The 23,837-nt window shown below is 46.8% G+C and overlaps 1 protein-coding gene across 1 annotated transcript in view; it reads left to right on the forward strand.

Moving 5' to 3' along the window:
* The window catches only part of LOC138259982 (rho GTPase-activating protein 6-like), a 560,497-nt gene that overhangs the window by 426,757 nt on the left and 109,903 nt on the right, over window positions 1-23,837 (forward strand). Inside the window, exon 4 of the mRNA XM_069208018.1 lies at window positions 16,829-17,085. Within this exon, the coding sequence (XP_069064119.1) occupies window positions 16,829-17,085 (257 nt within the window). The remainder of the gene's footprint in view (window positions 1-16,828; window positions 17,086-23,837) is intronic.

Consider the following 23,837-nt stretch of genomic DNA (forward strand, 5'->3'; position numbering starts at 1 on the left):
TTGATCTTGCAAAGAGCATGTCTCTGATTCAGTTTGCCATTTTCCAATCTGCCAGTCCCATCATCCAGCAAGTGCGGCAAATATTGTACTATATTGACCTCAAAATAATAACCCCTCCAACCATTCAGTGTCTTTTTAAGTTCTTTCATGGCTGGAACTTTTTTTTTACAGCTGGCAGTAATTTTGTTTTAAGGGCCTTATTTGTTATATCATTGCAGTAGACCTGCTACCCTTCAAAATGTGTACACTACAACCTCTAAGTGATAAATATGTGGTTACACTGTATTACCGTCTGACATTCTCTTTTCATGTGGTTATGCCTTGTAGGGGCTAACTATATGGTTACATGACCATGTTTTTTTTACAAGTGCTGTTTTTATTGTGGTGTCCTCTAGGGGCTGTTCTGAACATTACAATCAACTTACTACAATATTCGCAGGTACAAAAAGTTGCAAAGCATAACTTTTATATATTTGTTTTTAACTCAGCCTGTAGTAGTCCTGGGACAATAGGATCACCACCAAAATGTTCACCACAATGTACTCTTTCTGATTATATCATTTCTCTGTTCCCGCACTAGGTTAGTGGGGACCCCACAATAATAACCTCTCCCACCATTTACTGTCTTTTTAAGCAATCATATGGCTATATGTTTTGTTTTACATCTGGGAGCAGTGTGTGTTTTAAATGCCTTGTTTATAATTTCATTGCAGTAGGCTTGCTAGCTCTAAAATGTTTAATGGTTTATACCCTTTAGGGGCTAAATATATGGTTACACTGCATTACCTTCTGCCATTGTCTTTTCATGTGGTTATGCTCTGTAGGGTATAACAATATGGTTACATGGCCATATTTCTTACAAAAGCTATTTTCATTGTGGTGTCTCATAGAGGCTATTCTGAACATTACAGTCTAATACCAGCAGTTTATTTCTGTCAAAGATTTTTATTGAGTTTACTTGATAATTGTATATGCTTTATTAATCTCTCCTTAGTGCAATTATGACCATGATTCAGGCCAACGTAACATCCTTATTAAACTAGGACTGCTTGAACACTCTTGATATCTTTGGGTGACCCTTCTAGTTTATTTCTCTCACTACTCCTCTGTGGCTGTGGTGTGTCTTTTTTATGGGAATTGTGTTAGCCAGCCAACAACCCTGATGATGGGGTGGTGAAAGTGGTATTCTTATGGAGTTAGCACAGCAGATTTAAATTGGGATGCTGAATGATAACATTTTCATTTTTGGCTGCAGATAGAGGAAGATGGTAAATGGAAGTGTTTTAGGTATATGCAGGGCCACTGGAATTATGTGGTCGGAGATGCCCAAATTATGGGGCAGATTGATCACTTTATGTGGTAAAAAAACAGTCCAGTTATGAATTTACAACAGATACCTGCTGTTTCCCACACACCTTTTTATTCAATGTAATCCCAGTAGTTCTCATCTTCTTTGTGAGCTATAAACCCATCACACTAGTCACCTTTCTGTTTCTGTACCCTGTCTCAGCATGGTAGTATAGCAACAGTTACATGGTAATTCCATGCCTGAGTAATTGCCTGTGGTAATACAAGATAGACAGCGTATGGACAGAAATGTCCCCTGCATGGCAGGACTCACATGCACTCCTGTGCAGACTGACTCCAGCTGTAGGTTATCTGGTATATTAATAATTTTGGCCGAGCTCACAAAGACGTTTTAAGGCATGAGCAAAGTGGGCTCTAGCCCAGAGCCCCAGCCTTTCAGGGTATCCCTTGATAGAGCCAGCTCTGTTCTGCTGAGAGTCTTGCTATGACGACCATAAATAATTCTTAAACATATTGTTTTAAATACTGTTTTCCTATAATTTATTTTTAAAGTGGGTGATGTGTGAAGGTCTATTACAGACATTGTGCAGATAAATGTAGTATTCATGTTTCATGCAACATCTATAAAAAAGTTTCTTTTAGATCAAATCAGGACCTCATATATGAGAAATGGGAGGATGTACCTGTGCACTGTCAGTGACCTGGCTAAATGGGGCATGAAAGAGCTTAAACCCGATCATAAATTCAAATGTGTTCCAAACAGGGCCCCTTAAAATACGTTTGGCTCAGGACCCCCCAGATCCTTCATATGTCCCTACCAGCGCCCATGGCCTGTCTTTGAGGTTGAAAGTGGTGCGCCAAGCTCGCCCTCTAGTCAGCATTGGACTAACAACCGTGTCCTGGGGCATATTCATTAAGCAGACATAGCAGAGCAATGCAGACGTGGCAGAGTAATGTTTTCTGACTGATGATACAAAACAGATCTTTTTCTTGGTTAGGTTTGTGTGTGGTACCTACTGGACCGGCTTGAGTAAAATTCAGTTTTAATTTCAAGCCAAAGACCTCTGCTGACAACCCGGTGTGCATGTCATGTATGTTGTGTATTGTATGATGGCTCTGTGGTTGTTATGAGTATATGGTTGCAGAAACCACTGGGATCTGTTATGGATGCCACTGGTTGAACATAGCATAAGATATAGGTTGTGATAAAGCCTTCCTAGACAGTGATATGTATTTCTTGTATTCCACAGTGGAAGGGTGTAGCTTCAGACACTAAGGCTTGGGAGAATAGTGACATGACATCTTTTGAAATGCAGCTGTGGCCTTTATTAGCAAGGGCCTGCTGATCAGCCATTCCTGGGCACTAACAGTTGGCTGATGCTGGATGCAAGTAGGTGAGAAGAGACTGTCTTTTGCTATGGTAGAAATCTTCTAGGCAATTGTCTTTCCGTAGAGTGTTACAAAAGAAAATAACAAGCAGGTGTGAGTCTTATCCCTTCATTGTGCTTATGTTTTGGCTGTTGCGGTTTGTAGGCAGCATTGACACTACCTGCTATTAGAGTCTTAAACTTAATCCTAAAACTATGGACCTGATTTAGAATTTGGCAGACGGGTTACTCCATCACAAATGTGACAGATATCCCATCAGCTGTATTACGATTCCCAAAAGGATATAATAGGATTGGAGTAGGTCAGGCAGGATATCGGTCACGTTTGTGACAGAGTAGCCGCATCCGCCAAACTCTAAATCAGGCCCTATGTCTGCTCTGTAGAAGAAGGTACTTTTGAAAGAAAACACATTAAATCTGGATCCACAACACTGACAGTGAAAAAAACATCCCCTGTCTAGAAAATGACTACTGGCATGGCACCTATACTAACTTACTTGGTCTGAGTTTCTTCATGACCAAGGGAGCAAGTGATCTGCAGAGTACTTGGAGAACAAATGAGATTCAGGGAGATATTTGGTAGCCCCATTGGTTAACAAAGGGTTACCGGGTGACCTCCCTATCCCGCTAACCTTTGACTGAGACTACCAAACTGGGTCATGTGAGATATTAAATTAATCATTACATTAAATGCAATCTGATGCTCAGGTTAAAAATAATGTCACATTAGTGGTTGGTCACTTATAGAAAAGTGACCACTCTGTGTGCTGCTCGCCCAGTGGCCTCACAAAGGCACACACTCATAGACAGCTTTCTGACCACTTGGAGCGATGTGTGGATGACTCTCAGAGACAAAAGCAGTGCTGCAGCAGTGTGGTGTCACCTCCTCTGCTAGGATGGCCATTGAGGGTATTAGTGTGGAGGCGTGCTTCAAAGGGACACCCGCCTTTGATGGGCTGCCTGGCCCAACACCCCTGTATGGGCTGCCATTTGTCCCTAGTGACAGTGTGGAGACATGGCCAGAGAATGGAAACTTGCCCCTAATCCGGTTTTACTGTGGGTGTGTTGTTTCAGGTAGCCTCACCTCCAGGACTGAGGAAGGACCATGACATGTTGAAGGGGGCAAGAATGTGGCATTCTGAAATAACCAACTGCCACACATCACAGGAACTTCATCACTAGGTAGAAGGGGACCCAGTAGCCAATTGAATAGTGACTGAGTGGTCCTCTCAAAGGCGCTTTCCTGGGATAAATATAGCACCTTGGCACGTTGACCCTCACTACTCTCTGGATCTGGAAAAGGCCAAGAAAGAAACCAGTCCACACCCATTGGAAGAGCACAAAGAGAGGCTGCGATGCTGGAGTGACTGCAGCTGCTGCACTTTGGGCTAGTGGAGTTTTGACCCTGTTCTGCGTGCCTAGCTCAGGGAAACATCCCAGTCCGAAGGAGAGACTCCAAGGATCAGTTGGCTGCCCCCCCAGAAAAGCAATGGGGACAATAAAGCTGAAGGTGCATCTCTGGTAGTCACTGCAGAAGTCTTGCTGCTTCTGGACTTTGGGCACCCCCAAGGAAAATTCGGAGGTAGCCAAAAGGTCCATCCATGTCTGCTGGACCCATGAGTGTTACTTGTGACTAGATTCAATATCCAAGATAGACACCAGTCTCTACCAAAGATTTGCACTGTGACTGCTGTGTTGCAAAAGTGCAAAGTGTGCAATAGCAGCCTTTGGAACCCTGCAAAGATGACATTGTGGGACCCCAAAATCCATAAACAGTCGCCCCCACTCACTTGTGTACTGAGGACTCAACCAGATTTCACCATTGTGGACCGCAAAGCATCAGGACCATCCTTGACCATATATGAACCTGCATCCTGCAGCATCTGGACCACTCGATTAACGTCTATAGCAGTCATCCTGTAATGTTTGTATGTTGCTCTAACACCACTCTGGTGGCCAGATAACTGTCCAAACTATCCTTTCTGGGCCCCTGGACCTCTGTCCTTCCAGACTTGGTCACCCACCTTGGGCTAGAGTTGCCAAACTAACTTTTCCAAACTTTTCAAAAGTTTTTAAAGTCTTTTTGGATGAATGTTTGTTTGCAGTTGATGCTAAAGTTATTTATCCCTTTAAAATTCTATATCTCCGGAGCCCTCTGGTGGATTTTGATGATCAAGGTCTCTAAAGAGTCCTAAAAATCTAGTCTATGATTCTAAGCTCATGCCTTGTTTCCTTTGTGTTGTGTGACTTTCTTATTCTGTTGTTTGGTGTTGTTAAATGCTTTACACATTGTTCCTTTGCTAAGTCTTACTGCTCACAGCCACAACGATCCAGTGTTGAACTTCATTTTAAGTAAAAGTACCTACCTGGACTCAAGACAGCATTTGTGAGTGTACTGCATTGTAGGGCTACCAGCCATTCCATAAAGTACACCTCAAATCTTCACATAGGTGCCTAGCGGTGGGATCTAGAACTTGTGTTTGACTATTCCAAACAACTAATAAGTTAGCAACTGACTGAAAGTGTTTGTGCCAAGTCGAGAAGTGAATAGGTGGCCACGTTCTGTCACTTAAGGCACCTGCTTCTGCCATGAAAATTTAAAGGAGTTTCAAAAAGTTTTCTTCTTGCTTCTAAACGTCTTCAAGGATGGAGGGCACATGAATCGACTTGACCTCCTTGCCTACCTTGGAAATCAATGAGTTGAAGGCTTTTTGCAAAAAGAAGAAAATCCTGCCTAGGGTTTTAGCTAAAAAGGATGACCTGGAGATAACCCTCAAAGCATGGGAAGAGCAAAGAAAAGCACAGTCCATACTGTGGGATGATATTACTCCTGAGAGTGAGGATGAGGAGGATAACAATGACCCATTTACAGAGGGAGACCTAGAAAGTCGGTTCCCCACAATTCATCCAAGGCATTACTCCCTGTCTGGGAGTGAGAGGATCTTCACATCTACAAGGAGGTACAAGGACATAGAGACCCAACTTAGCCGCTTGGAGCTACAGGAGATGAAGCTGACCTTAGAGGAAGAACAGTTATCCCTGGAGAGAGAAGGGTCAGCCTGTGGTTGAGATCCCAGGACCTTGGTAGCAGTAACAGAGTCCAGAGGTTACTGCTGAGGGTGCCTACTATCTAAAATTTCCAAAAGGGATTGTGCCCAGGTATACTGGGGGGTGACATGGACAAACGGCTGGCATCCTATGAGAGAGCTCTTAGGGTAACAATTGTGGGAACACAGCGCTTACTGTGGGAGCTCATTCAACCATAGGAAGAGACATATTGCTGACACTAGCCTGAGGTGGCAGAATCTTACACTCACATGAAAGGTGCACTCAATGAGCTCTTTGGTCTCACCTCTGAAGAGTATAGAGAAACGTTTAGGAGCACACAAAAGGGAGCAACACAGTTATGGGTCGATTTGGTTGATGCCTCTGTGCAATCACTGGATTGGTGGATTAAGGCTAACAAGGTTGATACCAATGAGGACTTGTACAATTTAGTGGTCACAATTTTGACAAATTGTTCCTCAGAGAACACCAGCATCTGGTAGACTGTAAATTATCTAGCCCTAGAAAGCTGGGGAAGATAGCTTATGAGTGGGTTTGCATTAGGGTATCCAAGACATCCTCTGGTGGGGAGGAAATTGAACCTTTGGCCCACTGGCCTGACAGCATGGTAAAGTACAGGCAGTGACCAAACAAATTGGGATGGAAGTTCAGGCCTTGAGGGATACAGGTACCAGCATAACCGTGGTAATAGCCAAGCTGGTTTCCCCAAACCAGATCTTACCTGATGAGGTGCATGAAATATTTAACTCTGACAATGTTACAAATTCATATTCCTTAGCTGTGGTACACTTTGAGTGGAAAGGGGTTACTGGCCCTAAGAAGGTAGCTGTGTCCCCTGCCATCCCAGTGGAGTGTCTTCTGGACAATTACCTTGAAACATCTGCCTGGGCAGAGGAGTAGAAAATGACTCATGCAGCAATGATGGGTCTCCCTGGGTGGGTCTGTGTCTCTACTAGAGCACAGAGAGCCTTGAGGAAAGGTGCAGGGACTGTGGGTTCTGAAAAAGGTGACTAAATCCCTAGTAATAAGAGGAAGGGCAGGAAGCCTAGGAAGGCTTTTGCAAAAAGTCCACAGAGTGGGAAGGAGCCTAAACCTTAGAGGGGGGCTTGATCACTGAAGAAGAAGGTGCTTCCTTGAAGGATTCATCTTACTTGGAGGAACTTCAAGGAGCAGGTGGTCCACCCAGAGGGGACTTGAGCCAAGGGCAAAAGACTTATCCACTCTTGAGGGCCTGAGACAGTTAGCTGTTAAACAGAAGAATAGAGATGTCAGTGGGATTCATAATGTGTACTTGGAGGAGGGAATCCTGTGCAGTGAGGCAAGGGACTCAAAACCAGGGGCAACCAGGAGAGTGGTGGACCCCCAACAGTTCAAAGAATTTCTCCTTAACCTAGCTCATGACATTCCATTGTCTGGACATCTGGGGCAGACCAAAATCTGGGGGAGGTTAGCTAACCATTTCTACTGGCCCCAGATGTCAGAGAAAGTGAAGCAGTTCCATCACTCTTGTGTGACCTTTCAGGCCAGCGGCAAGGCAGATGGCAAGTGATACCACTACCTTTGGCGAGGGTTCCCTTTGAGAGGATGGAGATTGGCATGGTTGGTTTGATGGACCCACTTATTGCAGCAGGGCATAGGTTTGTTCTAGTGGTAGTGGGCATGCTACTAGATACCCAGAAGTCATTCACCTTAGGACTGCTACTGCTTCGGCAGTAGGTAGAGCCTCACTCAGATTCTTTACATAGGTGGGCTTCCCCATGGTGGTCATCTCAGATAGATACACTCATTTTATGTCTGCATATCTGAAGGTAATGTGGGATGAGTGTGGGGTGACTTACACATTCACCATCCCACCCACAAGGAAATGGTCTTGTTGAAAGGTTTAACAACACCTTGAAAAACATAATTATGATTTACCAGAGAAATGCAAGAGATGATGGAATATTCTTCTCCCATGTCTACTGTTTGCCTACCGGGAGGTTCCTCAGAAAGGAGTAGGTTTCAGCCCATTTGAACTGCTCTTTGGACGGCCTGTTAGGGGCTCCTTAAGTTTGGTAAGAGAAGGCTGGGAGTGACCTTTCAAGGAGTCCAGACAGGACATCCTAGATTATTTCAAGGCCTTTTCTCCAGTGCCTGAGTACATGAAAAAGGCAAACAAGGACTCGGAGGCCAGCCAGGAGCTTGGTAAGCACTGACATAAACAAAAGTCTGCCATGGTTGAGTACCAACCTGGGCAACTAGTTTGGGTTTTGGATTTGGAGCCCATGGCACCCAGAACACTCCCAGACAAATAGACTAAGGCCCTCAGTATGAACATGGCAGTAAACACCACCATGTTCATGCTGGTGGTCTTTCTATAGACCACCAGCCCCCTTAATGAGCCTGCCAGCCACATAAAGAACATTCTGTTGGGCGGGCGGGCGAAAAGTGTTTCTGCCCGCTGGCCCAGTACAATGCAGGGCCGGGACATTGCCAGCCACATAAAGAACATTCTGTTGGGCGGGCGGGCGAAAAGTGTTTCTGCCCGCTGGCCCAGTACAATGCAGGGCCGGGACATTGCCCATGGCTCCCTATGGAGCCGCCGTCAATGCCTAAGTGCAGTGGGTGCAGTAGCACCCGTTGCACAGATCACTGCCTGATTCCTGCGCAATGGGGCACTGCACAGGGGCCTCCTGCACTGCCCATGTGAAGTGCATGGGTAGTGCAGGGGCCCCCCGAGGGGTCCCAGAGCACCCCTTCCGCCGGCCTTTCCATAGCGGGGGAACCAGGCAGGGAAAGGCTGAGGGAAACAGGGTACATTAGCGCTGCCCTGTCAGATAATGTAATCTGCCATCATCCGGCTGCCTGTCGGAGGTAGCCTGGTGGTGGTGGAGGGCCGCCACAGACGGCCCTCCCTGTGTTAATAATATGGCGGTTCAGACTGAAGCATCAGTCTAGTTTATTTTCTAGACTGATGCTTCAGAACATGGGACTCGGGGTGTTCTGTCACAGTTACAGAACATAACATGAGATTGGGTCGGGATCAACCTGTTGCTTTTATGTGCAGGCGACTCCTCCCCAGAGAGCAGTGTTGGAGTGCCATTGAGAGGGAAGCCTTTGCTTTGGTCCCTGTATAACCTAAGGCCTAAGTTAATACTGACCACAGACCTCTCAGATGACCTATGCAGATGGAAGGAGAGAATCCCAAACTGTTGAGGTTGTCCGTCTCCCTACAGGTTATAGACTTAACAGTGGAACACAGACCTGGGACTGACCATGCCAATGCAGATGGCTTTCCAGGTTCTTCCACTAAGATGATGAGAACCCCCAGGAAAAGAGTTAGGTTGTCCATCAACATTCATCTTGAGAGGGGCCATGTAAGGAAATGCCTCTTTTTGCACGTTCACCCCCACATTTCTGGACTGATGCTGCTGTGTTTTCCACTTTGCGAGTGCACTGCAACCTGCTAAGCAGACCTCAGTGCCAGTGGTCTGACCCCATGCCCAGTATATGTTTAACTGGATGCATTCACTTTTGAAAGGTCCGACTTACTTATAAGTCACAAATATATGGTAGTCAGTGTACCCAGGGCATGTAAGACAGAACGTCCACTCAGGGCGCAGCACTACTTGTGCCACCCTTCATGTGACAAGACACAAAATGGCTCCCAACCTGCCACTGTAGACTAGAAGAACAGTGTTTATACTATCAATTTGACTTTGCCATTTAAAACAATGGCAAAGCTACCTTGCCCCTTAACATCATATCGAAGTCTCCACTAAGGAAGGCCTGTGGAGCCCTATCGCAGGCAGCTGTATTTTGTTAGGTGAGACATAAATACTTCAATATGTCTCGACGGCAGCACTTCCAAATTGTCATTTTGCTGCAGGTAAAGTTAGTAGCCCTATTGGTTAACACAGGATTACCGGGTGACCTCCTCACCTGGCTAAATTTTGTCTGGAAACTGGAACTTCCAAACTAGGTCATGTGATATATCAAATTAATTGTGACCTTAAATGTGATCTGATGCTCATGTCAAAATTAATGTGACTATTAATGGTTGGCCATTTCCAGAAAAATGACCATTCTGTGCTCTGCAGCGCCAGTGGTCTCACAGAGGCACACACACATACAAACCTTTCTGACCACCTGGGGAGATGTGTTAACGATTCCCAGGCCTAGTGACAAAGGCATTGGTGCAACAGTGAGGTGTCACCTCCCCTGCCAGGATGGCAGCTCGGAGGATTTTCCTGGAGGCATGCTTCAAAAGGGAAACCGACTTTGATGGGCTGCCTGGCCCAACACCCCTGAGTAGAATGCCTTTTGTCCCTGTAGACAGCATGGAGTCAGGGCCAGGTTAGAGTAACTTGCCCACAAACCAGTTTTGCTGCAGGCGTGCTGTCTCAATGAAGCCACACCACTAGGGTCCACTAACTTGCTCTTCATGACCGTGGAAGGTTTGTGTCATCTTCGTCTAGAAGGGAGCAAGATTGTTGCATACTGGGATAACCAGATGCCACACATCACAGGTGGGGACCCAGTAGCCCATTGGCTAGTGACCACGTGTTCCCCTCAGGGCACTTTCCTGGGATAAATATGGCACCCCTGTCATGTTGACCCTTAGTACTCACTGGACCTGGAAAGACGACGAGTAGGAGGCCACTCTGTAATCATTGGAAGCACACAAAGAGAGGGCTGGAGCGGATGCACCTGCTGCACTTTGGGCTAGTGGGATTTGGGCTCTGTTCTGAATGCCTAGCTCAAGGAAACACTGATCCCATTCCAAAGCAGAGACTCCAAGGGTCAATTAGCTGGCGCCCCAAAACAGCTCTGGGAAAATTAAAGCTGAAGGAGCCCAAGTTGCATCTCTGGTAGCCACTGCAGAAGTCTTGCCGCTACTGAATTCTGGGTACCCCCAAGGACACATCGGAGATAGCCAAAAGGTGAACCTGTGTCTGCTGGACCAGTAAGTGTTGGTTTTGACCGGATTCATCACCCAAGAGGGACACCAACTAACACCAAGGATTTGCATTGTGAGTGCTGTGTTGCAAGTGCACAAGGTCTGCATCAGCAGCCCTTGGAACCTTGGAAAGAGGGCTTCATGGGACCCTGAAATCCAAAGACAGAGTTGCCTCCACTCACTTGTGGACCAAGGACACGATCCGACTCTACTCCCATGGACAAAACAGCATCCTTGAGCATCCTTGAGCCTGCATCCATCAGCATCAAGACCACTCCATTATCATCTATGGCGGTCATCTTGTAAAGTTTGGATCTTTCTCCTAAAATGCTCAGGTGGCCAGGTAACTGTCCACAGTATCCTCTCTGGCCCCCTGGACCTCTGTCCTCCCAGACTTGGTCACCCAACTTGGGCAGGGATACCAAACTAACTTTTCCAAACTGCTCAAAAGTGTCTAAAATGTATGTTCACTAATGCTTGTTTGCCGTTCATGTTAAAGCACAAGGGAATGACCAGCAGTATGACTGTGATGTTACAACCTGCCAGCAGGAGTGGACCTACCTGTGCTGACTCCTCTGGTTGCCCATAACATTATTGAAGTACCTGTGAGTGTCAACAGTGTAGGGGCTCCTTGTTTGTGGATTGGGGCCACCTGTGCTACTGCTTTGCCAGAGCACCGCATTCATTGACCAACACCAGGAAAGGGAGGTGAGGTGGCACACCCATACTGTTACTGTGTGTTGGAAAATGGGTTATTGGTAAGGGTAGGTAAGTACCTACACTTAGCAATAGGCCACTAACCTCCTCCACTTAGGTCCAGTTAGGTCTCAGTTAATTAAACCCAGCTCAACCCTTGGTAGCTTGGCAACGAGCGACAAGGCTTAACTTAGGAGACAGCGTGTAAAGCATTCAAATATCACAAAACAGTAATTAAATAAAACACAGGAAACTGTTCAAAAATCCAAAATCAATTTATAAAAATAGATTATATTTTTATCATTCAAATGAGACAAAAACAAATAAAATCGGATAAGGGAAACTGGAGATATGAATTTTTAAAGAATTACTGTTTTCTAGCACCTAGAAACAAAAAGCGCCAAACTGGTCATCTGGTCACACTTCGACCGGGGCAAAGTCAAAGTTTAAGTCCAACCGCAATGGTGCCCGGCTCGGCTACAGCCTGCGGGAGGCCTCGGTCAAAGGTTTACCTTCGTACTTAGTTGTTTTTCTGAAGATTTTCTTCAGCAGGACGAACCTGCCAGTCCAATCTGACCTCCTGGAACTCTTCCTCGGATACGTGTCGCGGGAACCCTCGGTGGCGATTTTTACCTTCGGACTTAGTCATTTTTTCGAGGTGAAAATCCTTCAACCGGGGCAAACCTGGATCTTGATACGACATCCTTGGACCCCTCCTCAGATACGTTGGTTGGGAGGTCCCGGTCAACTTCCTACATTCGGACTCAGTCTCTTTTCTGGAGATTTTCTTCACCGGGACGAACCTGCAAGTCAGGCCGGGTCGCTGTTGAGGCAAGCCGGCTAGAGTTGCCATGGCGGGTCGGTCCCCCTATGGAGCTTTTTTCCAAAAGTTCTCCAAAGTTCTCCAAACCTCTGGATCTTCTTCCAGATGTTCCTTTAAGGTTCTTTTGGGGTCCACAGCTCACCCCGAGGTTCTAGAAGTTCTGAGATGATCCTTGGGGGTGTGGACTACAACTCCCAGAATGCACCTGGCGCAAACTCCTTTTTGGCCACTGGACAGTGGTCAGCTAGTTGGTTTCTTCAGGAGTTGGTGCAGGGGACTCTGGTTAGCAATTTTTCACCTGTAGCAAACAGGGAGTCCCTCCTTGAACCAGTTGAAGCCAGGCAGTTCCTTCTTGTGGTGAAGCCCAAGTGTGCAGCTGGTGCAGTCCTTCAGAGTGCAGGGTCCAGGTGCAAGCCAGGGGTCAAGCAGGGCAGCCCTTCTTCTCCTGTAGTTCTTCCTTGTTGGAATCTGATGGGGATCTGAGGTGTGCCAGTTTTATCCCTGCTCCTGGGTGAAAAACAGGGGGGTCCTGGTTCTCCAGTCAGGTGCAGGGTCCTTCCCCTTGTGATGACCACTTCCTGGGAAGTGTGGCAAAAATCAATTCCAGGGAGCAACATTCCTCAAAAATCCATCATGGCTGAAAGTGATTTTTGGAGGTTAAATCTAGCTGAGCCCACCCACTGGCTAAAAATCCTAAATACACCCCTCTCCTGCCCTCTCCTAATCTAATCAAGGGGGCAACTAATTGTCTGGGGTTGTGGGATGTGGGGGTGTTGCTGGGTTGCTCCAAATGTCCTTCTCTGCCTTTGAATACCAGTTTGGCAGCCCTCCCCTTCCTGCCTCACCATCTGCTAAGAGGAGATCTCCTCCCACAGGCACATCTCTGTGTGTGGACACTTAACACCTCATCAAGGCAGCCTGGCCAATCAGAGCACAGCAGCAAAAACTTCAGGGCTGAAGTTGGCAACTTTTCAGGTAAAGTTTAAAACTCTTTACTTGATCAAGTTATATTAAATCCCACAACTGGAAGTTGTGGGATTTATTATAACAATTAATTTGATACCAAACTCTTTGTATCTGTTACTTAAGGGGACTTTTAAAATTAAAATAAGGTCTCCCCATTCTAGCCTATGGAGGCCATTCACTACAATGAGGGAAAAACGAATTTGGCTGTTTTACCTCACCAGGGCTTATAAAACTACTTTTATAAGGTCCCTGCTTATAGTTGCATGGCACCCTAGGGGCACATAGGGCACACCTTAGGGGTGACTTATATGTAAAAATAAGGTAGTTTAAGACTTTGGAACTACTTTTAATCCCAAAGTCGAATTTGCATGTAACTTTAATTTAAAAGCAGTCAGCAAGGCAGGCCTGCCTTTAAAATGACACTGGGCACCTCAGCAGTGCACCTATGGGGGCACTACCTATGCTGGGGTCCCTAAACCTCCATGCCCTACCATATACTAGGGACTCATAGGTAGGTTAACTTTGCCAATTATAATTAGCCTAATTTGCATATCCACTTTACACAGAGCACTGGCCCTGGGACTGGTAAGCAGTGCCCAGGGCACAGCCAAGAGTCAGTAACCACCAGTACCTGTCCAAACAGTTTGGGGGTGACCAGGCCAAAAAGGAGGACTTTCCTACACTGTGAGTGGTCACACTGCTGTTGTCTGTGAGCCCAGTGCTTTAGAGTTCCAAACATTTACTATTTTAATTAAATTAACCCAGTGAACTTGACTGTACTTCTAAACTAACTAGGTATTTTGTTCTTTACATATTGAAGCCCTGAGAAAACAGTTTAGTAGTGGGACATTATTGAAGTGGCCTATGGGTAACGGAGTCAGGAAGACTTCTTGCATATACCATTGTGTGCTTACACCTGTGCCGTAATGTAGGCTGGTTATATTTTATGTGATTGTAATCCTATAGCATCCATTTTAGTACATGTGCCTGATTTACCTTGCTTTGTGTGGCATTATGTTTTGGTTTGTAATAAAGGCACTTCTCTCTTTTTCATAAAGAAAAGCACTCAACTGACTAAAATGTTATGCTTCTGTCTGAACTGTTTGAGTTCTGAGTCCCTACCCCCACTCTACCTCCTTGACAAGCCTTTGGCTGTTCACCCTTGCTATTCTGAGAGCCAAGTAAGGAAAACATGTACTTAGACCCCAAGTTGAAGTTCCACTGTAGGTCAGACCTTGGGACATCAGTGGTAAAAGACCCCAACCACCTCAGTTCAGACTCAGAAACCCCTTTTAGACAATAGTTCAAAACAGGTTCTGGAGGTCATCTGTTGATAGCCACTTGGGGGCATATTTATAAGTCTCTAGCGCCACCGAAGCGTCAGTTTTTGTGACGCTCCGGTGGCGCCATGCCCTGCACCGTATTAACAAGGTGGCATTAAGCCACTTTTTGTGGCTTAACGCCACCTTGTAAATATGACCTCTTCACACGCAGCCCTTTGCATGGAAGGGGCATGCAATGGGTTTTGCTGTGGGCATGCCACAGTAACTCCCATTGCATTTTGACGCTGCCTCTGATTTACGATTTTCGTAAACCCTAGGCAGCACCAACATCTAAATCCATCCCAGGGATGGCATTAGCAAAGTGCAGCGAAGAGGAATACTTTTATTCCTCCTCGTTTTTTGCTTTTTTTTTATGTGTGCTGCATTCTGCAGTATGCATAGAAAGAGCAAAATGCCAGACATGATTGTTTATGTGTGGGAAGGTATCCCTTCCTGCTTATAAACAATCATTTCAAAATGATGCTTCGGCACTTCTGTGTGTGCTGCAATCTGCAGCACACACAGAAGTGCCAAATCACCATTAGTGATTGTTTATGTGCAGAAAGGGACATCTTCCCACACATAAATAAGCAAACCCCCTCAATGCAGACATCCTTGCACGATGGTGCAAGGATGCCTGCGTTTGCGCTGGCAGCTAAATTTAGCACCAGCGCAGGAGACAACGCAGGGGTGCGCCGTATTCAATTAAATATGGCGCATCCCTGCATTGTGAAAATGAGTGCGGTGCTGCCAATTTTGGTGCAGCGTCGCACTCCGTCATTTTCCTTTAAATATTGGCCTTGGGGCCATATTTATACTTTTCGACACACAACTGCGCCAACGCAGTTGTGCATCAAAAATCCTAATTCCGGCTAACGCCATTCTGAAGCGCCATGCGGGCGCCGTATTTATTCAATGACGTTAGCCGGCATTAGCCGGCGGAGCTGCCTGGTGTGCGTGAAAAAAAATGACGTACACCAGGCAGCGCCGGCGTAGGGGAATATGGAGCTTGGGCGCCAAAAAATGGGGCAAGTCAGGCTGAGGCAAAATTTTCGCCTCAACCCAATTTGCGCCATTTTTTTTGACTCCCAAAGCAAAGACAGGAGTCAGGCCCCCTTGCCCAATGGCCATGCCCAGGGGACTTCTGTCCCCTGGGACTTCTGTCCCCTGGGCATGGTCATTGGGCATAGTGGCATGTAGGGGGGCACAAATCAGGCCCCCCTATGCCACATAAAAAAAATAAAAAAAATTACTTACCTGAACTTACCTTATGTTCCCTGGGATGGGTCCCTCCATCCTAAGGCGTCCTCCTGGGGTGGGCAAGGGTGACAGGGGGGGTCCCTGGGGGCATGGGAGGGCACCTCTGGGCTCCTTCCGAGCCCACAGGTCCCTTAACGCCTGCCCTGACCAGGCGCTAAAAAACGACGCAAAAGCGGCTGGACGTCATTTTTTTGACCCGCTCACTCCCGGGCGTGATTTTTGCCTGGGAGTGTAAATACGGCGCACATGCCTCGGAGTCACTTTTTTAGACGGGAACGCCTACCTTGCATATCGTTAACGCAAAGTAGGTGTCCACGCTAAAAAATGACGCAAACTCCATGGACTTTGGCGCTAGACGCGTCTAACGCCAGAGTATAAATATGGAGTTCGTTTTGCGTCGAATTTTGCCCCAAAAAAAATGACGCTAATCCGGCGCAAACGGAGTATAAATATGCCCCTTGGTTTCTACATATGCCTTTAATTTAAACACAACCTTTGTTTGAACACCCAAAATTGACATCTCAATAGTGCATCATATTTGGACAAGGCCCTGCTGTTTCTCTTCTTTCCCAATTTGTGTTATGCAGTCATTAATCAAGTCTTAGGCTGTATTATCATCCATCTGTGGTGAGTTAGGAGGATGTCACAAGAGGTTGTAATATTGTTTAGACGCAGTTTGTCATGGAGGGCAGTGTTAGTGCCTCACCTAGAATGACGCAGTTTTATTTTTTTCGGATTTGCATTCTTGTCAGGTCTTGACTGGCCTTCCACGTGTCTAGATTCTCTCGATGGAGACTCCCAGACCTGAATTGTGAAGGTTTTTGTCATTTAGGATAATCTGTGAATAATACATGTAGGATTCAGTCTCATTCCTTTAAAACAATGGACATAAACTTTTTATGTTTATGTTTACCGATAAATTAATTTTCTCGATTTTCCTGAGGTTTAGTAGGAGTCGCCCAACTGCTGTGATGTGTTTTTTTTTTTCAAAATGCTAAATGAGGTACTAAAAACAGTGCGTGCTTAGAAACAGGTTAACAATTGCTGTTTATTTTTACAGAAGCTCCTTCAAAGGCCTTTGGAATCTCCTTGTCACAAGTGATAGCCAATGACAGGGCACACAAGCAGAAGCAGGAAGCTGTGAAAGAGTCTCGCCGGGATTGCTTGGAGGTGGAGGCCACAGTGATCCGGTTCCTGGCTCAGAAGCAGAAGAAGTCTCCTTCAAATCGAAATTCTGTGCTGGGGACCTCGCTGGAGTTCCGTGATGAACCCCTTTCCCCTACCTTCCTGGACAATATGTCTCGAGCACGGAGAAGGGTGAGACTTGATTCAATGTATGATTAAGTTCAGATAGTTCCCAAAACCTGTGTTGGGAGGGTATGAGCAATTATTATTTGAGTTGCATAAGTTATCCATACTGCCTTACTTCGAGGCCAGTCTTTGGTCTTCTGAGAAGCAGCGTGCAAAAGAGTAGTTTAGTGTTACAGAAAAATATAGGTGTGATTTACTGAACATATAGTAAGTGCAATCACTCTAACTCTTTGGTATCACTAATAAAAGTGGTGTATGACAACATTGTAGAGAGCCACCCGGGCTCTTCTATACAATGTAGCGGCTCACAGGTATGTGGGCCATCATACTCTCCAAGGTTTTAAATAAAGGGTCTCGCTGTGGATCAGGCAGTGGCACATTACATCCCAATACAGTGTATGTAATTTTATTGAGCGCGCTACATCGGCGTAGCCCCTTGCGCAGGGCCGCACCACATTAGTGATGAGGGTACAGGTACCCCTGCCGGGCATCAGCCGGCTACATGCCTGGTGTGCCCTTTCCCCCTGACGGCGAGCGACTGGCAACAGCAGCACCCCATGGCAGGTGGGCCCACCGTCCAACTGAGGTGCCTGCGAAGCAGAGTGCCACAGCAACACGTAGCTGCGCTGCTACTGGTGGGCAATTACCTTCTCCCATGATGTAGTCGTGCGGCAGTGTCCAGCTCGGCGGAGGGCGTGTGGACCCACCCACCACCTATCTGCCCTCATGGAGGAAGCAGAAGCAATCCGACAGTACTGACGGTTGCAGCTGGCGTGCGAAGGCCCCTGCCCCGAGGCTGTCCGGGGAGTGTCCATCTCCTGCCTGACTTAGGGCAGCACACTAGGAGTGCTTCGATCGCCAAAGCCTGCAGTGTGTGCAATGAGGCCTGACCCTGGGCAGACAGCAGCTGATGCACAAGGACATTTAACAATTAAGACAGTGAGCAGAGATAAGAAGAGTGCTGACCCAGAGTGAAAAAAAAAAACTTTATAAAAATAACATGACAGAAAGAGGTGGCAATAAAGTAGAAAACACTGTCCAATCACATGCCAGGGGGAACACTTGGGCAATAGCATAGTTTCATAATAAGTGAGCAGAACACACACAGAGCAGAATGAGCTCATCCTAGCAGAACCATGACCAGCAGCTACCGCCACCGTCGGAAGGGCCCACACATCAGTGGCAGCGTTACCCTCTTTTAGACAGCTGGCAGATCCTGCCATGATGGCGCCATTGGCTCAGCTGGCTGGGTAATTACTTCAGTGCTACGTGAAAAACAGATGGCACTGTGCAAAGGTCCCTCATGTTACACATGGGAGGCGACAAACTGCACAAGCTCTTTGGCACACTCCCTAACACAGGAGTGGCTGATGATTTCAACGCTGCAGTAGCCCTGAACCTGTATGTTGATCCCCAGCTGAACCCAGATTACGAGAGGTTCAAGCTCCACCAGGCACAGCAAACTGATACCTAATCAGTGGACATGCTTTATGCCAGGCTGTGGAAGTTGGGCAGTACCTGCGTAAGCCTCAACCAGCACGAGGAGATCCAGGCACAGGTCATCCATAGATGCCATTCAGACATGCTGCAAAAACTCATATTACGACAGCCTGTCATCACATTAGACGAGATCCTGATCCTGGTACACTCACAAGAGCTCTGGGCCAGCTGGGCCGACGGCATGGCAGCAGCAAGGGGACAATCTGTGGCGTCGTCCGGAGCAATGTGTCCGATGATCATGAACAAGAGCAGGTTGGTGCCCTGAAAACATGCCAGTATCCTCATTGTTCGCCACAACCCCAGACGCCAGGAGGGAGAGGCTGCAGCAGCTGCGGGCTCGAACACAGAACGCTGTGTATTTGCCCAGCGAAGGGGAAGAGCGTAAAGAAATGTGGGAAAGCGAATAACTTTGTGAAAGTGTGTCGAGCAGGAAGGCCTGAACAGAAAACTGCCCCGGAAAAGACGGCAGCCTTGAGACACCTGATGCCCGCGGAGTGCGCAAGCATGGATGGTGGCACAGGGGAAGCAGGAAACACATGGTATGACGAGGAAGATGAGGAGGACATTTTTGCCATCTCGTTTGCTGGAGGAAGACAACAGAAGCGGCATCCACCCCCATATGCACAGTAGACATCCATGTCACCAGTGCTGTGGTGATGATTGACACCAGTGTGTCGGTCAATGTGATGAACACTGTCTTGTATGACCAGCTATCACCATGGCTGGTGTTGGCGCACTGCAATATGAAAATATGCACATACGACACGCGTGACCCCCTACCTTTGAGGGGAGCCATTGAAGTGACTGTCACCAGTCAAAGCCGTTCGACAAAAGCCAAGTTCCACACTACGGAAGGGGACCGTGGGACCCTCCTGGGGTGCCACACAGCTCAGGACCAAGAACTGGTCTTCTTCGCACGACAGGTCCATGAGGCCCACGCTGAAACCCTGATTAACGACTTCCCACAACTGTTTCAAGGGCTAGGAAAACTCAAGGGGAAATAGTTTAAGCTACATATCGACCCAGCAGTGACACCCACTGTGCTGCGGCACTGAAAAGTTCCATTCTACCTCTGGACGGTGGTGGAGAAGGAGTTGTAGGCACTGGAGGACCAAGGGGTGATAGAGAAATTCACAGGGCCTCTCCATGGGTGTCGCCTTTGATGATCGCTCCCAAACCCAAGCAGCCTGGTGCCCTCCACCTCTGTGTCGACATCCAGCTGCTCAATCGTGCCATAAGGAGGGAAAGGAATATCACGCCCACCATGGGCGACATCATGGTGGACCTGAACGGAACCCAGTGTTTTTTTAAATTAGACCTGAACTCCAGTTATCATCAGCTGGAGCTAGGCTTGGAGAGCAGGAACATTACCACGTTCTCTACCTTGGTGGGGTGGATGCGGTTCAAAAGACTTATTTTTTGTGTATCCTCAGCTGCTGAGGTGTTTCAAAACACCATTAAGGAGACACTGTCTGGCCTCAATGGGGTGCTTAACTTCAGTGATGATATTCTCATTTTCTCTGAGACTCTGGAAGACCACCATCACCGATCACGAGTCAAGCTCTAAAGACTCTCAGACGCAGGCCTCACCCTTCATAAGAAAAAGTGTGCATTCTATAGAAACTCCATTGACTTCTTTGGCTATATATTTTCCCGCAAAGGTTTACAAGTAGATCCTAAGAAGGCAGACGTGATCCGCAGTGCACCAATGCCCCGCAACGCCACAGAGGTCCACAGTTTTCTTGGCATGGCAACCTTCTGTGGTAGGTTCATTCCTCAGCTGGCCACCATGGCTGATCCTTTGAGACAACTTACGAGGGCCAATGGAAGGTGGGATTGGAGCTGAGAGGTGAGCAAAGCCTTTCAAGCCATAAGGGAGGTACTCCTGGACAAAGCCACAATGGCCTATTTCCACCCCAGGAAAAGGACTGAGGTGGTGGTGGGTGCCAGCCCTGTTGGGCTAGGTGCCATTTTGCTCCAGGAACAGCGGGATCAGGAATGGGTGCCAGAATGCAAGCCGGGCCTTGTCAGCAGTGGAGGCTTCACATGCAGTGATCGAGAGGGAGGCATTGGCCATTTGCTGGGCCTGTCAGCATTTTCACCTCTCTGTATACGGACAGGAATTTCAGGTCATCAAATACCATAAACCCCGTGTCTCAATGTTTGTGGGGTCAACAAGGTCCTCCCTCGAATTGAACGCTGAGCTGTCCTGCTCCAACCATATCATTTCAAAGTTATCTTCCGCCCAGGGGTAAACAACCCTGCAGATTACCTGTCCCAACACCCTACCATGCCCTGCTGATAGAAGTACAAGGAGAGGAGGGAGAAAGGATGGAAAGTTTTGTGAGAATGGTGGTACAGGCAGTTTGTCCTGTGGCCCTCACACTGCTGGAGATAGCTGAAGCCTCCAATAAAGACCCCCGTCATAAGCCACGCAAAGGAAGCACTGGCTCGATGAGAGTGAAAATGGTTCCTAAACGGCACAAGGACCCTGGGTCTGGACGAACACGCAGTCATGCAGGTGGTGTGGAAGGTGCAGGATTAACTTTCCGTGGGGAGTGATGGGTTGCTATTATGGGGCTAGAAGTTGGTGATTCCCCAGCATGGACTTCGGCAGCTTCCCTGATGGACGGCTGACGCTGGTCCTGCTTGACTCTCACTCGTGATTCCCTGTAGTAGAGCTGGTTCTGTCAACAGCATTTGAGAATGTGAAGCTAATGCTGGAAAAGACATTTACCCTGTTCAGCCTTCCTGAGGAGGTAAGGAAGGACAGCAGTCCACCGTTTCAGGGGCAAGACTTTAAAGACTATCTTGATCGACTAGCTGTACACCATCGCCGTATCACTCTGCATTTGCCGCAGGCCAGTGGTGATGTAGACAGATTCATGCGGACCCTGAATAGAGCCCTGAGGATTGGTGTGGAGCAAGGTGAGGAGACAGGGGGGTGCATGCATCAGTTTCTAAGAGCATATCGGCAGACCCTCCCCATAGCACCACAGGTTGTGTCCATTCTGCCTTAATGTTTAAGCAGCCACCGAGAAACTGTATTCCCACTGACTCCCAGTGTGGGCCCAATGAGCTTGATCAGGAGAACGCTCAGGAAAGATGGCAGAGGACCAATCAGAAAGCCAGTGCCAGGAGGAGGAGTAGGTGCTCTGATCATCGAGTTGGGGACACTGTAGTGGTCTAGGATAGGTATCCCCGCTGGAAATTCCAAACTCCCTACGAACAAGGACTGTGGAAAGTTGGTGATGGTATGAGGGACAATCCAGAAGGGAGAACAGCAGGTCACTCAAAGTGTGTTGTGGTTCAAACGAGTGGAGGGGTCTGATGAAGGCACCCATGATGGCACTGATGAAGTGGAGGAAGTAGAGGACAGAGAAATGGTGGAGGATGAGAGGCAGGGGAATCAACAAGTTTTGAGTCAAGCTACTGAGCCGTCAACGAGTGCAAGGAGGCTGGCTGACCCGGTGGGTAGGAATGAGAGGTATCACTTGAGACCCAACCCACCCTCCAGCCAGACACTAAGAGACTCTGCATGTAAAAGAAGCCAGCTGCTATATCCTTATAGCCTTTATACTTACTCTCTCTCTCTCTCTCTCTCTCTCTCTCTCTCTATCTCTCTCTCTCTCTCTCTCTCACTCACACACACACACACACACACACACACACATCTGGGAGGGATGTAGAGAGCCACCTGGGCTCTTCTATACAATGTAGCGGCATGCAGGCATGTGGGCCGGCGTACTCTCCGAGGTGTTAAATAAAGGGACATGCTGGGGATCAGGCAGTGGCGGATTACACCCCACTACAGTGTGTGTCGTTTTATTGAGTGTGGTACATTGGCGTAGCCCCTTGCGCAGGGCTGGACCACAAAAATGAGCCCCTAATGTGTTCACTGTGAGCTGTAAGACATAAATGTTTATTTTTCAAATGTTAGCTTTCATTAAAAGGAAATCCTTTTGAGTGCAAAATTTAATATTGTCTTTTCACAGTTGATATATATTAATTTCTTAAAAATAAAACACGTTAATAAGATGAAACTAATAAAAATACGATGGGACAGAATCCTAGACTGATACTTTTGGGAAAAAATGCCAGTGTGCTCTTCTTTCGAACTCGCTTGTTTTTCAATCTGGAACATATCTTTAAAAAAGACACCTTAGGGTATAGTATCGGTGGTGATTATTTTTAATATGAAATGGCCTCTCAGAAAATTATCTGTTTGAGATGGTTCCCTGCAGATACATGTAGCAGGATCAGCAATGTGAAACTGTAAGGAAATTTCTAATGGTGAATAAATACGTGTTTCAAATAACTATGGCGCTAGCGAAGTGTTTTGGTTTAATTCGCTCAGCCTTGGGTAGGCTTGCACTAATAGTTCCGCTCTGTGGCTCATGATTTGTATCACCATATATCCACAGAGGACCCTGTTTCATGGGCTTGCTCTCGGTGTTTAATTGTGGTGCCCAGGCTCTTGAATCCTGCTGCCCGCTTACAATGAACACACTCGGTGAACAGATATCACAGATGCTCTCAGTTTCTACACCATAACAGAAAAGCGAAATATTTTGGTATGAAAGAAAAGAAATTTCATGACTATCTCTTTTGTCTGCCTGACGTCCAAATTATCGGTGAGTAATGATTTATTTGGATTTTCATTGGTACTAGGTACTCCACACATGTGGCAATGGCACATATATAGGCCATAAATCACTATTTCTTATCATTATATGGCTTGAAAATTACTCAGATATCTAGTGATACATGCATGCCAGCATTTTAGACCAGGAATGTGTGAGATTTTAGGAAAAAAATCGGGGGAATGTATTTTCCCCATAGACGTTTATTAAAGCAGAGGCAATTTCAGGGGGAAGATAGCTAAAATGAAAGGATGTGCGGCTTGAAAAATCGTAAGTCTCCCGCCTGAATCGGGTCTGTTGGCATGTATGGTGATAATATATTGGGATTGCATTTATATGGTGTTTCCTACCCCTGACAAGGCACCAAAGAATATTTGCAAGTGTTAACGCGTCCCTTTATGATAATTTATTTCACATTAGGACTCGTTTTAGGCCAATGAATCTTTTGACCCAGTTGAGAGACACCTTAGGACGAGATAGCTAATCAATATATCAATCAATACATCAATAATGTCATCAATATTTATCACGACAATGCAATTCACTTTAGTCAACGTCATTAATCAATTCAAAGACACCACCATGACCTTTCAGCCACGAATAACCACACCTTGT

Source organism: Pleurodeles waltl, chromosome 2_1 (assembly GCF_031143425.1).
Source record: "Pleurodeles waltl isolate 20211129_DDA chromosome 2_1, aPleWal1.hap1.20221129, whole genome shotgun sequence".
NCBI lineage: Eukaryota > Metazoa > Chordata > Amphibia > Caudata > Salamandridae > Pleurodeles > Pleurodeles waltl.